Source organism: Oncorhynchus keta, chromosome 10 (assembly GCF_023373465.1).
Source record: "Oncorhynchus keta strain PuntledgeMale-10-30-2019 chromosome 10, Oket_V2, whole genome shotgun sequence".
In the NCBI taxonomy this organism is placed as follows: domain Eukaryota; kingdom Metazoa; phylum Chordata; class Actinopteri; order Salmoniformes; family Salmonidae; genus Oncorhynchus; species Oncorhynchus keta.
The window spans coordinates 42,788,681-42,806,680 of record NC_068430.1 but is presented as its reverse complement, the minus strand read 5'-3'; the positions used below and the strand labels follow the sequence as shown (position 1 = coordinate 42,806,680).

At 41.2% G+C, this 18,000-nt stretch overlaps 2 protein-coding genes across 2 annotated transcripts; one reads left to right on the top strand and one right to left on the bottom strand.

The window, feature by feature from the left end:
• The first annotated feature begins 2,823 nt into the window (after positions 1-2,823).
• LOC118389525 (isotocin receptor-like) lies at positions 2,824-9,641 on the top strand. Its single transcript, XM_035779426.2, has 2 exons — positions 2,824-3,832; positions 8,014-9,641. Exons 1-2 carry the CDS (start codon positions 2,905-2,907, stop codon positions 8,271-8,273), a joined length of 1,188 nt encoding a protein of 395 aa, XP_035635319.1. The 5' UTR covers positions 2,824-2,904; the 3' UTR covers positions 8,274-9,641.
• A 4,276-nt stretch (positions 9,642-13,917) lies between these two features.
• On the bottom strand, positions 13,918-16,947 carry LOC118388792 (caveolin-3-like). The gene is made up of 2 exons (XM_035778265.1): positions 16,668-16,947; positions 13,918-14,790 (listed from the first exon to the last, which is right to left on the bottom strand). Exons 1-2 carry the CDS (start codon positions 16,788-16,790, stop codon positions 14,449-14,451), a joined length of 465 nt encoding a protein of 154 aa, XP_035634158.1. The 5' UTR covers positions 16,791-16,947; the 3' UTR covers positions 13,918-14,448.
• Positions 16,948-18,000: the final 1,053 nt, after the last annotated feature.

The following is an 18,000-nucleotide window of genomic DNA, read 5'->3' as shown; positions in this document are numbered from 1 at the left end:
TCAGTTTAGGTTTCAGGTTGAAGTTACATTTGAGGTTATTAGCCATGTGTTGGTATACTGTATGCATGCACTGGAATGATTGTATTAAGGGCTTTCATAAAGTACATAGGCCTAGTAATAGAGTACATAGGCATAGTAATAGAGTACATAGGCCTAGTAATAGAGTACAAAGCAAGCTTCCAGAAAATTGGAACGGAAATGGCGCCACACCAAAACTGGAAGTCTTCCGACTAGCTTGGAAAGACAGTACCGTGCAGTACCGAAGAGCCTTTACTGCTGCTCGATCATCCTATTTTTCTAGCTTAATTGAGGAAAATAAGAACAATCCGAAATTCCTTTTTGATACTGTCGCAAAGCTAACTAAAAAGCAGCATTCCCCAAGAGAGGATGACTTTCACTTTAGCAGTGATAAATTCATGAACTTTGAGGAAAAGATCATGATTATTAGAAAGCAAATTACAGACTCCTCTTTAAATCTGCCTATATCGAATCTTCCATTCCTCTCAAAACTGTTAGAAAAGGCTGTTGCTCAGCAACTCACTGCCTTCCTGAAGACAAACAATGTATACGAAATGCTTCAGTCTGGTTTTAGACCCCATCATAGCACTGAGACGGCACTTGTGAAGGTGGTAAATGACATTTTAATGGCATCGGACCGAGGCTCTGCATCTGTCATCGTGCTCCTAGACCTTAGTGCTGCTTTTGATACCATCGATCACCACATTCTTTTGGAGAGATTGGAAACCCAAATTGGTCTACATGGACAAGTTCTTGCCTGTTTTAGATCTTATCTGTCGGAAAGATATCAGTTTGTCTCTGTGAATGGTTTGTCATCTGACAAATCAACTGTAAATTTCTGTGTTACTCAAGATTACGTTTTAGGACCACTATTGTTTTCACTATATATTTTACCTCTTGGGGATGTTATTCGAAAACATAATGTTAACTTTCACTGCTATGCGGATGACACACAGCTGTACATTTCAATGAAACATGGTGAAGCCCCAAAATTGCCCTTGCTAGAAGCATGTGTTTCAGACATAAGGAAGTGGATGGCTGCAAACTTTCTACTTTTAAACTCGGACAAAACAGAGATGCTTGTTCTCGGTCCCAAGAAACAAAGAGATCTTCTGTTGAATCTGACAATTAATCTTAATGGTTGTACAGTCGTCTCAAATAAAACTGTGAAGGACCTCGGCGTAACTCTGGACCCTGATCTCTCTTTTGAAGAACATATCAAGACCATTTCAAGGACAGGTTTTTTCCATCTACGTAACATTGCAAAAATCAGAAACTTTCTGTCCAAAAATGATGCAGAAAAATTAATCCATGCTTTTTTTTTACTTCTAGGTTAGACTACTGCAATGCTCTACTTTCCGGCTACCCGGATAAAGCACTAAATAAACTTCAGTTAGTGCTAAATACGGCTGCTAGAATCCTGACTAGAACCAAAAAAAATGATCATATTACTCCAGTGCTAGCCTCCCTACACTGGCTTCCTGTCAAAGCAAGGGCTGATTTCAATGTTTTACTGCTAACCTACAAAGCATTTACATGGGCTTGCTCCTACCTATCTCTCTGATTTGGTCCTGCCGTACATACCTACACGTACGCTACGGTCACAAGACGCAGGCCTCCTAATTGTCCCTAGAATTTCTAAGCAAACAGCTAGAGGCAGGACTTTCTCCTATAGAGCTCTCTCATGCCGTCCCTGGAAGGGGTGCGTCACCTGAGTGGGTTGATTCACTGATGTGGTCATCCTGTCTGGGTTGGCGCCCCCCCTTGGGTTGTGCCATGGCGGAGATCTTTTGTGGGCTTTTGTGGGCTCAGCCCTGTCTCAGGATGGTAAGTTGGTGGTTGAAGATATCCCTCTAGTGGTGTGGGTGGCTCTGCTCTGGCAAAGTGGGTGGGGTTATATCCTTCCTGTTTGGCCCTGTCTGGGGGTGTACTCGGATGGGGCCACAGTGTCTCCTGACCCCTCCTGTCTCAGCCTCCAGTATTTATGCTGCAGTAGTTTATGTGTCGGGGGGCTAGGGTCAGTTTGTTATATATGGAGTACCACTCCTGTCCTATTCGGTGTCCTGTGTGAATCTAAGTGTGCGTTCTCTAATTCTCTCCTTCTCTCTTTCTTTCTCTCTCTCTGAGGACCTGAGCCCTAGGACCATGCCCCAGGACTACCTGACATGACGACTCCTTGCTGTCCCCAGCCCACCTGACCGTGCTGCTGCTCCAGTTTCAACTGTTCTGCCTTATTATTATTCGACCATGCTGGTCATTTATGAACATTTGAACATCTTGGCCATGTTCTGTTATAATCTCCACCCGGCACAGCCAGAAGAGGACTGGCTGATAAACTGGCTGGTTTCTCACTGATAAACCCCTAACGCACATCTAGCAAACACTGTTGAAAATAAAATTGTGGCGTCTGGAGATTGATTGTAGCATAGAGATGTCGAGGTAACCTTCTCTGTATGAATTGATACGAAATAGAACGAATATGTTTCATGCGTAAAACAGTGTGCCAGTTAAACATCTATTGGTGAATCCACTGATAACGCATTTTGTTTTTGTTTTAATTACTGTCAAAACAAAAAATGTATGTCCTGCGTTAATTACAGATTGGAAGATCATGCTTACGGTGGCTTGCATAGCCATCTAGCGATGGCAGTTATTATCTCAGCCGCTCCTCCGCTGAGACGATAGTGCTACCAATAAGGATGCGGGACACATTGCGCGCGGGCAGAGGGCGGGTCGAAGCATCTTCAATTTGGTATACTGTGCTTGAAGCATTTCATTAGACCTCATGCACGCTGCACAGACACATAGGGATGCGGTAAGCAAAAGCCTATCTTGAAAAAATCTCTGCACACGAGTTGTGAAAAGTTGGAAGGTCTGGAGGACCTGATGGAGGACCAGCGAGACCAAGAACTGTGGGCGATGATGAACGATTCATGGACCAACTCGAGTCGCGTTGGAAACGATACGGGTACCAGGAACCAGACCGGCGTGAACCCCCTGAAGCGGAACGAGGAGGTGGCCAAAGTGGAGGTGACCGTTCTTGTCCTCGTCCTGCTGCTCGCGTTGGCCGGTAACCTTTGCGTCCTCTTGGCTATACATACGAGCAAGCACAGCCACTCTCGAATGTACTACTTCATGAAACATCTCAGTATTGCGGACCTGGTGGTGGCAATCTTCCAGGTCCTCCCGCAGCTCATATGGGACATTACATTTCGCTTCTACGGGTCTGATTTACTGTGCAGGCTGGTGAAGTACCTACAGGTTGTCGGGATGTTCGCGTCCACCTACATGCTTGTTCTAATGTCCATAGACAGATGCTTGGCGATATGTCAGCCCCTCCGCTCTCTGCACAAGAGGAAGGACTGTTTTTATGTGATTGCTTCTTGGATGCTTAGTCTGGTTTTCAGTACCCCTCAAGTGTACATATTTTCCTTGAGGGAGGTGGGCAACGGAGTTTATGACTGTTGGGGAGACTTCGTAGAACCCTGGGGCGCCAAGGCGTACATTACATGGATTAGTCTTACAATCTACATCATTCCAGTGGCTATTTTAAGTATTTGCTATGGCCTGATAAGTTTTAAAATATGGCAAAACTTTAAAATGAAAACCAGACGGGATCAGTGTATGTCTCTGACACCGGGGACGTCCAAAGGTGCAGCGCTCTCTCGCGTGAGCAGCGTGAGGCTCATATCAAAAGCGAAGATCCGAACTGTCAAAATGACTTTTGTCATTGTCGTAGCTTATATTGTTTGTTGGACTCCTTTTTTCTTCGTACAAATGTGGTCGGCATGGGACCCTGCTGCACCCAGAGAAGGTAAACTATAAACGGCTTTATGCATGCATTACACACTGCTTTATATATGGATGGGGTTATAAGGAGGGAGGCACAGAGAGTGACATGTCATTAGTTGGAGAATGTCTTGTTCTCCTGTCTCTCTCCTGGTGCTATTTGTCACTATCTGAACAAGTCAAATGTTGTTTTAGTAAGAGAGTTATGGATTTTCTCATAAGAGGGAAGAGGGCATTTTCAATGGCTTTTTGATCTGGCTCAAATGACTCAATTCTGTCTTATGTAGCAAAATTTGATTTATTTTTTATTTTTTACATTGGATAAAAATAGAGACTCAGTGCTAGAAAATTGTATATTATACACTACAGTTGAGGAACAATGGAAAAGTAATTCTGCTTTGAAAGTTGATAAACTTGTAACCCCACTTTTGAGAAAATGGCAATTGAATGTTTTAGAGAGCTCTTCTTTCTCTGTCATGCCTTGGTCTTAGTATTTTGTGTTTTCTTTAATTATTTGTTCAGGCCAGGTTCCTGTCTCTTTGTGTAGTTTCACCAGATAGGCTGTAATTAGGTTTCACGTTCCGTTTTGTATTTGTATCAGTTATTTCATGTAGCTAGCGCGATTCATTCATTAAAGACATGAGTAACCACCACGCTGCATTTCAGGTCCGACTCTCTTTCTACAAACGAAGAACGCCGTTACATACACAGAACGTACACATAACGTTAGCTAGAGCCAGCCAGCGTGCAGCCAGTTCTTCACAAAACCGTCTCTGGTAGCTACACACACGTTATCTAGCTAGCTAACAGTATGCTTTAACTTGCAATGAAAATTACTTTCTGACAAATTTAGAAACGTATAGTATCTGAAAATCTAGCTAGCTAGACTATCTTATCCGAATAAATGGCCAGGGTGTGACAAAAAAACTTCTCCCTCTCTGTCACAGATGCCATGGTTGCCCTTAGTTTGAAGATGTAATCCGGAGACAGGTGTTCTTTACAACAGCCTTTTGTGCATTCTTTTTTTCTTACCATATTTTGCAATCAAACACTTTTGCAGTTCTTCGTGGTATCTTTCCAAAAGCGGACCGAGTGGCGTGTTATGAGGGATTACCTACACATACTGAGCAGCTCAAATTATAGACAGGAGCGTGCTTCATGTCAGACCTATCCAAACTCATTATCGGCATGTCCAGCCCATCCATTATCTAAGCCAATCATGGCAAGAGGGAAGAGTCCTGTCTTTTTCAGTGACTAGATACCAACTATGATCGTAATTTAACCATTTTATTTGTATATTAACAAATGGCATATAATTGTGTTATTAAGGCACATGAAAGTTCACATGTTCCAGGCATTTCTGCCAGAGCCACCTCCACAAAAACGCATTTGGATAAAACATTTACGTCTTTTGTTCAAATGCCTCTCCTGTAAAGTAGTCTGACGATCGACATATGCCTAGTTTTCTTAAATGAGTCACAAATGCCAACATGTATAATATAATCACAACTGGCTCACTATTGGCCCAGCGTGCCGTCCAGGTTTAGTCTGCGGTGTAGGCTGTCATTGTAAATAATAATCTGTTCCTGACTTGCCTAGTTAAATAAAGGTAATACATAAATAATAATAGTAAAGTATATGGACACCCCTTCAAATTAGAGGATTCAGCTATTTCAGCCACATCCGTTGCTGAGAGGTGTATAAAATCGAGCACACAGCCATGCAATCTCCATAAACAAACATTGGCAGTAGAATGGCGTTACTGAAGAACTCAGTGACTTTCAACGTGGCACAGTCATGGGATGCCACCTTTCCAAGTAGTCAGTTTGTGTAATTTCTGCCCTGCTAGAGCTGCCCCGATCAACTGTAAGTGCTGTTTTTGGGAAGCGGAAAGTCTAGCAGCAACAACGTCTGAGCCGCAAAGTGGTATGACACAAGCCCAAAGACCCGGACCACCAAGTGCTGAAGCCCGTAGCACGTAAAAATCATCTGTCCTTGATTGCATCACTCACTAATGAGTTCCAAACAGACTCTGGAAGCAAAGTCAGCAAAATAACTGTTTGTCGGGAGCTTGATGAAATGGGTTTCAATGGCCGAGCAGCCGCACAAATGCTTTAAATACAATCCATAAATACACCTCAAAATGGAAACAACCAAATTAGGGGATGAGGAGGACATGGCATGGCCTATCAGTGTAAAAATGTCTCCTTCAGCCCCGTCTTTTGTTTACCCATTCATCAGTAAAATGGGATTTTCCACCGGTCTGGGTTCAAATACTATTTGTAATACTTTCACATACTTCGACTGTGATATGTGATTGTATCACCTAGCTGTCTTAAGATGAATGCACTTACTGTAAGTTGATCTGGATAAGATCCTTTGATAAATGTAAAAGTATGCTTGATTTAATGTAGCTTGCATGTTGTAATGAACCAATAGCAAAATGCGAACCCCGCCCACCTGGTACTCCAGGCATGCTAAAGCAAAACATCTATGTACTAGAAAGATTTAAGATTTTGAACTTAGGTCTGATGTCTTGTGGTCATGGACATGCCTTAGGCCTTCCGTCCATAAGTGATATAGATGGTGTCTGTGGCAATGATTTGCACCGGTGTCTGCCTGAGTTGTCACCGTGAGCCTATTTGTCAGCTTAGCTCTGAACGCCTGTCAAGTCCATTAATGTTGAGGAAATAGAACAGTGGATATCGGACTATGTCGTTTGGCGTGTGATTCATTCTCTGGATGGTGAGAATCATGAGCTGGTCCATGCTTCATAATGACCATGGCCTCCTGCGCCAGGCTAATCTAAAATTCAAGTCCTTATTTGGGCAAAAGTCCATTCTCCGTGCTCTCTCCTCTGTCCTCTCTCCTTCATGACCCGGAAACCGAGTCCTTCCCAGAAGAGTTTTAAATCTGCCAAAACCCACGTTGAATCAGCTATTGTTTTCATGAAGGAGAAAAGCATGCAAACATTTAAAAACAATATACTACTTATCCCTTTATCTATACGATGTCTGCACAACAAACTGTATTTGTTTTTATCACTTTATACATTTATTTTGGGATTCCACCCTGTAAACGTAATTTTCCTGAGGGAGCACGACAAAGAGTCTCATTTCATACAAGCGCATTTTCGTCCACTTTCCCTCTCCTGGCCCGCCTCTCCGAGATTACCTTTGACCTTTTTCAAAATGAAGCCAGAGAGGACAGAGGAGGAGGATGCAGAGTTGAGATAATCTAATTGAGAAAAGGCCTGTGTCTTTGCACAAATTAAGATCCAAGACCAGAGAAGGATTTACAGTCTTAATGACAACATCCAGCGAGATGGCCTCTCTCTCTCTCTCTCTCTCTCTCTCTCTCTCTCTCTCTCTCTCTCTCTCTCTCTCTCTCTCTCTCTCTCTCTCTCTCTCTCTCTCTCTCTCTCTCTCTCTCTCTCTCTCTCTCTCTCTCTCTCTCTCTCTCAAGTCTAGTGGAGGTAGCACAACACAATATTAATTGGATGAATAATGAGTGCACCTGACAAGAGTCTCTCTCTGTGCATGATTAATACATGAGTAGGAGAAAACTGTTAATACATGGGTACGCCCATGGTGACTTATAATTGACACCTGTTCAGCTGTTCAGCTCTCAACTCTCCTAATTGATTTGTATTATTATTTTAGCACCTAGCAACTCAGACGCCCATTGGTGCGCACGAGCAGTGTGGGCGCAATGATTGAATAACATGTATGTGTAAATTGATTTTGCAGAGTTCACGCATGCGACGCGACTGGTGTGGTCAGCATGTAGGGTCATGTATAAAGATGCTGGGCAGGCCATTATTTTGGCTACCGTGGCTTCAGGGCACGAGTGGTCACTGAATGGTTTGCATGAAAACAATGTAAACCACATGCAATGGCCGTCTCAATCACAAAATCCCAATCCTATTGAACACTCATGGGAAATTCTGGAGCGAATAAAACACGACATGATGGAATTTCTTGTGGAAGAATGGTGTCGCATCCGTCGAGTAGAGCTCCAGACACTTGTACAATCTATACCAAAGTGCATTGAAGCTGTTCTGGTTTGTGGTGGCCCAACGCCCTATTAAGACACTTTATGTCGGTGTTTCCTTTATTTTGGCAGTGACCTGTGTATTGAAAGCTGTCGACAGGTGAAAATTACAGTATTTATAAAGCCTTCCTTCTCTCTCTCTCTTTATCCTAGACATGGCGTTCATCATTGCCATGCTGCTGGCCAGTCTGAACAGCTGCTGTAACCCGTGGATCTATATGTTCTTCGCTGGCCACCTGTTCCATGACCTGATGAGGTGCTTCATCTGCTGCTCCTCACAGTACCTGAAGGCCTCACAGTGCGGAGGGTGTGACCGCCAGCAGAGCCGCAGGAGCGTCTCCACCTCCACCTCCACCTTCGTCATCAAGAACCATAGTAGTCAGAGGAGCATCACGCAGACCACCAGCACATGAGGAGTGAGGACCATGGAGGAGATGAGTTGGAGTGGGACAGGAACTCACTACTACCGAAAGCCCTTCTTCATATCGGTCAAAGAGGGGGTTGCATGGTGAAGACTTAGATCTTCACCATGCAATGCTTATCGATGGGGTGGGCCAGATACCAGCAAGAGGTGCAGCACACAGATCTCCAGCACATAAGACCATGAAGAGAGGTTAAGTTGCGTACTCTAAACCTGAAAGACCTTCATCCGAGGCTTGGTGTGGGCCAGGTACCCCTGTAAGACCAGGGCCTCATTTCCCAGAGCCTTTGTAGCGTTAAGATCATCGTTAGAATGATCTTACGATGTATCTTTAGTAGCCAAGCTGTTTCCCAAAACCATCATTACTAAAATTGCACTTGAAAACCCTCATTCGTTTCCGAATGCCTCAGACCACTCGTAGAACAGCTAAGTGCATCGTTAGTGTGCGTTGCCCTTTTATTCACAGAATATCTTAGCCTAAACATCTTGATTCTATGTTCGGCTCTCTGTCTGACTGTGACCGCCGATAACTTACTTCTGAACGAAGTTCAATACAGATATAAAGTTGCCCAAGTATTTGCCAGTGTTATAAGTGGAGGATAAAACAATGCTTCAAATTAAAACTGAGATGACTTCATTGAAAGATACATGGGCCTATTCAGTGCCTTCAGAAAATGTTCGCACCCCTTGACTTTTTCCACATTTTGTTGTGCTCCAGCCAGATTTGAAATATCCCATAATATCAAAGTGGAATTGTGCTTTTGAAAATGCATAAAAAATGAAGAGCTAAAATGTTTTGAGTCAATAAGTATTCAACCACTTTGTTATGGCAAGTCTAAATAAGTTCAGGAGTAAAAATGTGCTTAATAAGTCACATAATAATTTGCATCGAGCCACTTTGTGTGCAATTATCTGTAAAGTCCCTGAGTCGAGCAGTGAATTTCAAACACAGATTCAACCACAGAGATCATGCGGTTTTCCAATTCCTCGCAAAGAAGGGCACCTATTGGTAGATGGGTAAAACAAAAAAGCAGACATTGAATATCCCTTTGAGTATGATGAAGTTATTAATTACACTTTGGATGGTGTATCAATACAACAAGTCACTACAAAGATACAGGCGTCCTTCATAACTCAGTTGCAGAAGAGGAAGGAAACCACATAGGAATTTCACCATGAGGCCAATGGTGATTTTAAAACAGTTACAGAGTTTAATGGCTGTGATACGAGAAAACTGAGGATGGAACAACCACATTGTAGTTACTCCACAATACTAACTTAAATGACAGTGAAAAGAAGGAAGCATGTACAGAATAAAAATATTCCAAAATGTGTCCTTATTGCTAAATGGCACTAAAAGTAAAACTGCTAAAATTTTGGCCAAGAAATTAACTCTATGTCCTGAATACGAAGTGTTATGTTTGGTGCAAATCCAACACCTCACTTAGTGCCACTTTTCACATTTCAAACATGGTGGTTCTGCATCATGTTATGGGTAGTGTATGCTTGTTATCGTCGGTTATAACATTTACTCTGTGTTTTAGTCTCACAAACCTCTCCAGCACGTTACTGAAATCCCTCTAAAATTAACATTTTCTGAGGAAGAAATGTATTTTGCCCATAAGTTGTTGCCCATAGGCCAAGTTATGGTATGTCTTTGTAGCACACATATTCATTCCTGTTTCATTTTAGTTTTCCATATACTGTACAGCTGATGATCAGACTGTCAGTCAATGTGTACCATAAATCAAATTATTTCATCTCCACCTGTATGGCTTTTTAAGGAAAATATTAAAAGAGACTGTGGTTCCGCGCAAACCTTTCCCCTCTTACTCTTCTTCAGCAAAAAGGTTATATTGAATTCTTATTATATTCACTTGACGTAAGATTTGTTTCTACACACAGCTCTATTACTCTCTGTATTTCTCAGGTCTAGGTAGAGAAACTCAGCAGAGCTTATTCACACACCAAGCTGACCTTTCAGTCACCACAATAACCAAATGGGAAATAGAATGAAGTTTCACAATGAAACCTGTTCTCTTGGTGACCTTACTGCTCAGCCAGGGATATTGCATTGTTATTGATCTCTACACAGAGAGATGTTAGATTAGATTGCCTATATCTTCAAACCATGGAGGGGATATTAAAGACACTTTATTGTTATTTATCTAAGGCTGTGTGTCCCAATTTGCACATTTTTCCCTATACACTGCACTACTTTTGACCTGGGCATATAGGGTTCTGGTAAAAATGTAGTGTAGAGGAATAGGGCTCAATTTCTGACGCAATGTAAGTTACACTGTAGCTTTGTAAAATAATAAACGTGCATATGCTTTGAAATGTGCTCCAACACATGTATATATTTTCTTTATTGTTGTGTGAGTGATTACAGTAGATCAACGCAGGTGTTATTTAGTGTATATATGTATCTGCTCATTCACCTTTCCAGTAGGTTTCGCCAACTTTTTCTAGCGTGAGAGCTACTTTATTAAATTTTTTAATGAAACGTTGCGAGCTACAATTGAATTTCATAGCTTTTAAATAGGCTATTCGTTTTACTCCTCGGTGTACAAGACGTGTTTTTTTTGTCAATATACCTTCGAAAATAATGGTTAATAAACAACTATAATGGGGCCCGATAAAATTTTGGAAAAGATGTGTAAGACTGCCTGAAATTTCAGACTATTTTGACCTTCCATGGTGACATAACCATGCAGGCAATTAGTTAATAGACCAATAAGAAAGATATTTCCAAACCTTTCTGTCAATAACAGCTAATTTTCAGTTTTCCCCTCCCCACTCAGACCACTCCTAGACAGTCCTAGTTAAATGATTGCTCGAGAAATTGGTCTTTGTTAAGAAGCTATTTTATTTGCTTCTTTTTGAATATTTAATTCGGAAACAATCACAGCAAGGTACTTAATTGTTGCTCAGAAATGATTTGATTTTGAGATAAAGGTCCAATGTATCTGTTTTTAAGTCGGAGAGGAATGTGTTGGTCTAGCGATCTTCTCCTGTTTTAAGTGTAGTGCTGCAGCACATGTCATGGCAGAGTTTTCAAAATGGCCACCCAATTGATGCAAATTGTCATAATATCTTTATATCAGGTAAGCCAGCCTGGTCTCATAGACTAGAGGTAACATAGTAAATGTAAATCCGGGACACTCAAATTAGTATGATACTGTATGTTACGTTTGGTATGGTTACGTAAGACAGATGGTTACTTAAGGCAACAACGAAAGTGGGTTAGGCGTATAAAGCGAACGTCTAGCAACCCAAAGGTTGTGAGTTTGAATCAACTACTTAATACTTTTTAGCTACTTTGCAATTACTTAGCATGCTAGCCAACCCTTCCCACGAGCCCTAACCCTAACCTTAACCCTTTTAGCCAACCCTTCCCCTAACCTTAACCCTTTAACCTAACTCATAACTCATAAACTTAACCCTAACCCCTAACCCATAGCCTAGCTAATGTTAGCAAGCTAGCTGACGATAGCCACCTCACCACCTAGCTAGAATTCATAACATATCATATGTTTTGCAAATTAGTAACATATAATACAAATTGTAATTTGTAACATACAATACGAAATTGGTGATATAGATCCACAAATTAATAAATACCATTCGAAACATAACATATCATACTAAATGGGGTGTCCCGGATTTAAGTACAGAATAAAACAAAATGCTCTGAGACCAGGTTGCAGCGGTAAGCCTACTTTGCAGTTAACTACCCACTAGATGGTTATCATTAGCATCGATAACTGGCTACATACAGGATGATAGCCAAATGCACGCACCAAATGGACAGACGGGAAATATTGCTGGAAATGAAGTGGTAGATATTGTGTTACCATTGGCTTTACAAGCAAAAGAGGCTAACCAGTAGTGGGATAATGTAAATTTGGCTTTGATTGGATAGTAGCTTTGTGTTGATGGAAGTTTGTGATGGAACACATTAAAAAATTGCATGTACTTTCAGAATTGCTTGGCGAGGTACTCTGGGCTGAGAGCTAATTGGTAGCTAGCGATCTACCTGTTGGAGACCTCTGCCGCACAGTGTTCACAATATATTCAGGAAGTAAAGATTCCCTTTATATCAATTATTTATTTCAATGTAAATAGAATAAATGTATCACTAATGTATGAGAAAAAAATAAAGGATTTGTGTGTGCTTAATCTTCTGTTCTTCTTAATGCATAGATAGAGGAGCGTGGTCCATCCACACTAAATAAGTTAATAAGTAGTCAGGTTGTTGTCAGTATGAATTAATTAATGAATAAGGTGTCATGTTTGTAAAGGTCTTGTTTTACTCAAGTCCTCTCAATGTCTATGATTCAGATCAAGTCACTCCCTGCCAGATAGCATTGAACAACATGCAGAGGCTGGAAAACGTACCATGTAGTTTTACCTAGTGGCCAAAAAGGTTTATGTCTTTAAAAAAGTGTGGATTTACTCTGAAGCTGGGTAGTGTTCTTTAGGGCACGCAATGCAAAATGTTTTGCAATGAAAAACTAAAATGACTGTTTCATATTGGACAAGTCCAGGTAGTCACTCCGTGTTTCAAATCCTTTTTCCCCATTTGATGCCTAATGAACATGACCCGGGGGTCGGTTATAACCTTTAATCTGTGCTTACAGGTCCATGTTTGGAGCGTACCATGGTGTGATGACACGTTGTCTCCACTTGGTGATTTTGTAAATATGTATATATTAGATTTTCTGTTTTTACTACATGTGCCCATCTCATTCATATAAAATTATTAGAGGTACACAAGTTGTTTTTGAAATAGGTCACTCTAATTATATCTACTGCCACCACTTGTCATGCGCATATATTGGTCATATGGGCGGGTATTCCAACAGTTTCCAATGTAATCTCATTTTTTTACTGTTGTGTAGGAACTTGAACAGATTTGTACGTATATAACCCGTTGTATATAACCCGTTGTATATAACCCGTTGTATATAACCCGTTGTATATAACCCGTTATGACCATATGCACCTCTGTGATTATGCGCAAATGTGAATTGAATTGTTTCCCCACCCACCATGTGTCATGTGCGTAATGGTCATGTGAGGTGAAATGTTTAGATTTTAGGATGTGAGCACTCAGTCATTGTCAATAAAGCAGTGAATTGGGAGCATAAATAGTGTGTGGGCCTTCCTGTTTTTTAAAAAATAAAATAAAAAAATCTTTAACTAAAATTGGATTTCATGGTGTATCTTTGGATCAGATAACATACTATTCCTCATCCTTTGTTGATGGTTACCTGGGTTGAATAAGACCAAACGTGGCATCTTTATACATTTCATCTCTGGGTCATAAGATTATTTTCTGTTATGGCTAAACATGCTGTCAGTTCCTATAGATTACATTTCCATAGCATTCAACAAATAGATACATTAGATATAATGTTCCCCATTGGCACTAAGACATGAGTGTGTAGATCCATCTGGCCTCACCCTTGCCTGAACATACTGGGAATTCTTTCACTAAATATTTTCTATATCAATTACGTACTGTAGGCAAGTCACAGCTAGCACTAAAGACTGACATAACAGCTAACTGTAACAATAAACAATTCATTTGTTGTAGAATCAATGTGTGACAAATGACTAAAAAGAAAACACAATATATATATATTTTTTTATTATAAAGTTTGTAAAATAAAGAATATGGAATACCATTAAATCAATCATGGATGAGTGTTTTTTGTAGTGTACCATGTTGTATAGACCATAATTGACCCCCCATCTACATGTACAAATGTACAGTAGGACCTTATTTTAAGGCAGTTTGCCACAGCAGGAAAATAATCCTGCAACAACAGGAACTTGAAACATTTTTAAAGTAAATTCTGACATTTTAAAGTGGAAATTAAAATTTTTAGAAGGCATTTTAAACCTTGAATACACTAAACATTTGCAATTCTCAGCAACAAAAGAGAGGTCAAATTAAGAGCACTATTATTTTTGTCTTCCGATTGAACACACTAATCTCTATCAATCACAAGCTCTTTTTGGAAAATGAGTCAGACTCAGATCCAGCATCAGCAACCAGACATGTGGCCAGGGAAGTGGCCTACTTTAGAGTGGAGAGTAGACGGTGCAGCACCATCACTACCCTATCCAATTATTAACCTGACCCATGCCTCTGAACCTTACACATCCTTCTGTAGCACCACCCGAACACTTGAGAATATCTTTCCCAGGGCTTCAAATAGCGGGTCGCAGAAGATGTGTATGGCCAGGGAGTAGATACGGCTGAAACACTGGGATTCTATCATGCAGCTCTTAATGCACGGCACCACAGCCCAGATGTGGCAGAAGGAGAGGCAGGCAAATAGGAAGCCCCACAGTAGAGCCATGGGGATCCCCAAAATGGCAGACAGGATACGGTAGCACCAGTATTTGGACACAGTGAAGGTGGTGTAACTGGCCTTCCACACCCCGTCCAGACTGTGAGTCCCGTCAGGCTCAGCGATCACGTCCTCAAAGTCTACCTGCAGTTGGAGACAGAGAGGCCATTGTAATTGATATCAGGATTCCACTTCTGACACAAATGCCAATTAGACAAGACACCATTATGCTAGCTTCAGGCACATCTGTACTAAAATAAAACCTAATGTCTTACGCAAAGCATTATGGGTATTGTAGTACATCATGCTACAGCCATAGACCTTTTAGATAAATCATTTTTTGCGCAAAACTGTTGCTTAACCATTATTATATTGTGTGAAACCTCTCACTGTCCAATGCAAATACTTATATCATGAGCAAATATCTTAAAGTAACTGTCCAGTGAAAATATCAAACAGAAATTGTTTTTACTCATCCTATACTCATATTTGTGGCCAAAGTATACATTTTAGAGGACAAAAAAACTTTAAAAGCCCCACCTGAAACTTGTATTTCTGTCTGGCCTGAGTCCGCACCTTGGGGGGGGGTACTGTCACACCCTGACCATAGTTTGCTTTGTATGCTTCTATGTTTTGGTTGGTCAGGGTGTGAGCTGAGTGGGCATTCTTTGTTTGGCCTGATATGGTTCTCAATCAGAGGCAGGTGTTCGTCATTGTCTCTGATTGGGAACCATATTTAGGTAGCCTGTTGGGTTTTGTGGGTGAGCGTCCTTGTTCTGTCTCTGTGTTACTTTGCACCAGTATTAGGCTGTTTCGGTTTTCGAGTTACGTTTATTGTTTTTGTATTTGATTCGTGTTTACTTTGTTTTTATTAAACATGGATCGCAATATCCACGCCGCATTTTGGTCTGACTCTCTTTCACCTAAAGAAAACCGTGACAATTTCAAACAGACCATTTCAAAATGTCTGCTATTTCCTCAGAGGATGATGTTATCCTCGTGAGGAGGATGAGCTGCTCAATCAGCGGTCTACTCGTATTAATATTTTAATGACCAGTATATGCCCACACCATTCTGTTGTTGAAGTACTCCCAGACTAATCCAACACAGGAGAAGCTTTTTAACATACATATTTGCCAATTTTTGTAAGGAAAATTATTTCACTTATATGGTAATTCATTCTAGGTCATATTTCATAGAAATCACGTAAGACAGGCCAATTGGATACATTCTCACCGCATGAACACATAGATGTTCTCTTTCTAACATCCTGCCTATTTTAAAGTCACAGATCGAATTAATGGAACAGTATCTGATATCACTAACGGTACTTATGAATACACTTATATCTATACAGAGGCCCATGTGTGCTTTAAAAACCACAAAGGCTGAATTTTTTATTTTATTTCACCTTTATTTAACCAGGTAGGCTAGTTGAGAACAAGTTCTCATTTGCAACTGCGACATGGCCAATGCTTAATGAGCAAATCAAAGAATACCACAGAAAACCATCAAAGACATTATGTTAAAATAACGAGATTAGGACAAATTCAATGATGGCAGTATTGGCAGATAAACATGTTTAACTGCATCTCACGCCCTTACATTGGCCTTCCCAGAAATAGAGCTACTATCTGTATTTGGCCTGGTAAAACGCTATAGGAATACAGGCTATTTCAGGGAACATTTTGATGAGGCACAATCATAACCCAAAGGAAACACTGCCAGCTCAAGATATCCTCCTGGCTACTCCATAGCACGAGCAATAAATAATAGCTGAATAAATCATTAACATAGACCAATGTGCGCATATAACAGAGTGATTCCAGTCCTTCTCCTTCCAACCTGACTCGGAACCCTCTATTCAATGAGACAACAAATTGCAAAACCAGAAGCTCTGTCACTGACACAAAAAAAGACATTTCCAAGTCCAGTCCGGGGCGACAATACTTCAATAGGCCCATACTTAGCTATCTGGTGCACACACGCACACACACGCGCACACACGTAATGTAGCCTACCTTCACTACATCCTCGTTGACTTGCTTGGGGTCTCTGTTGATCAGGTCAATCTCTTTATGATGTCTGTCCGTCTGGAACTTCTGTTCATAACCGTTGTTGATGTCAGCCATGGTCACGGTCATAAGATAGTCAGAGGAGGGGGGCAGAGAGGTACAAGGCAGGGCCCAGGTCCTGGAAGAGTACAGGGGTCTGAGAAGAGTGGTCTGAGCACGGCTGTTACCTATCCTGGAGCTGGGCAGTAGTAGATGTAGTGGTCAAAGGGGCAGAGTGGGGAGTGGGACAGGGAGTGGCTGTGCCCAGGCACCAATCACGTGATGTCACTCCTGGAATTCCAGCAGCACCCAGCAGGCAGCTGCAACCACTGACAGCCCCTAGATGTCCTGTTTGTAGCCACTGTAGCCATAGAATAGCATAAACACACAAACACACATAGACTACAGGGGCAGCAGGTAGCCTAGCAGTTAAGAGTGTTGGGCCAGTAACTGAAAGGTCGCTGGTTCGAAACCCTGAAATCTGCCATTCTGCCCTTGAGCAAGGCAGTTAATCCCCAACAATTGCTCCGTGAACATTGACTAAGTCAGCCCCACTTCTCTGATTCAGAGGGGTTGGGTTAAATGTGGAAGACACATTTTGGTGGAATGCATTCCCTGTCCCCTTTCCTACATATGCTGTGTGGACAATATATAGTAAACACACACACACACACACACACACACACACCGGTGTGACATTCAATGTATGATAGTCATGCTAAAATGTTTATTCAATTCTACTGTGCCATTTACTTCATGTTCATATTCTTGTCTTTTCATATTTCTTATTGTTGTTGCGTTGATGCGAAAGAACCTGCAAGTAATCATTTCAGTGGACGGTGTATCCCATACAACTATGAAAACTTGAAACTTGACACTTTCTATGAGGCATCTATTTATAGTGCCTTGTGATACATTACCAAGATATGTTCTGGTTATTCCCTCTATGGAGAGACTTGTAGTATATGTCTGAGCGGGTGGATCTGCTGCTGGGACAGAGAACTGTGCAACGATCTGAGACTGACATGTAGGCCTATGCAGTATGATACATTGACTCCTACACCTTCAGTTGGGAGCAGAGTGTGGTGATAAACAACATAACAATTAAAACACAACTTGGCAGGAGATGTAGCATGCTGCTGATGATGGAATATACCATGAATATCTGCCTGTTTTTTTTTTGTCACTCACACCTGTGTTTCCACAGCAACCATATCATTAATTAAGTGACACTCTTTTCATCGCCATTGCAGTATACAGTTATAAAATGGTAGGATGACTTTACAACAACAACAAACAT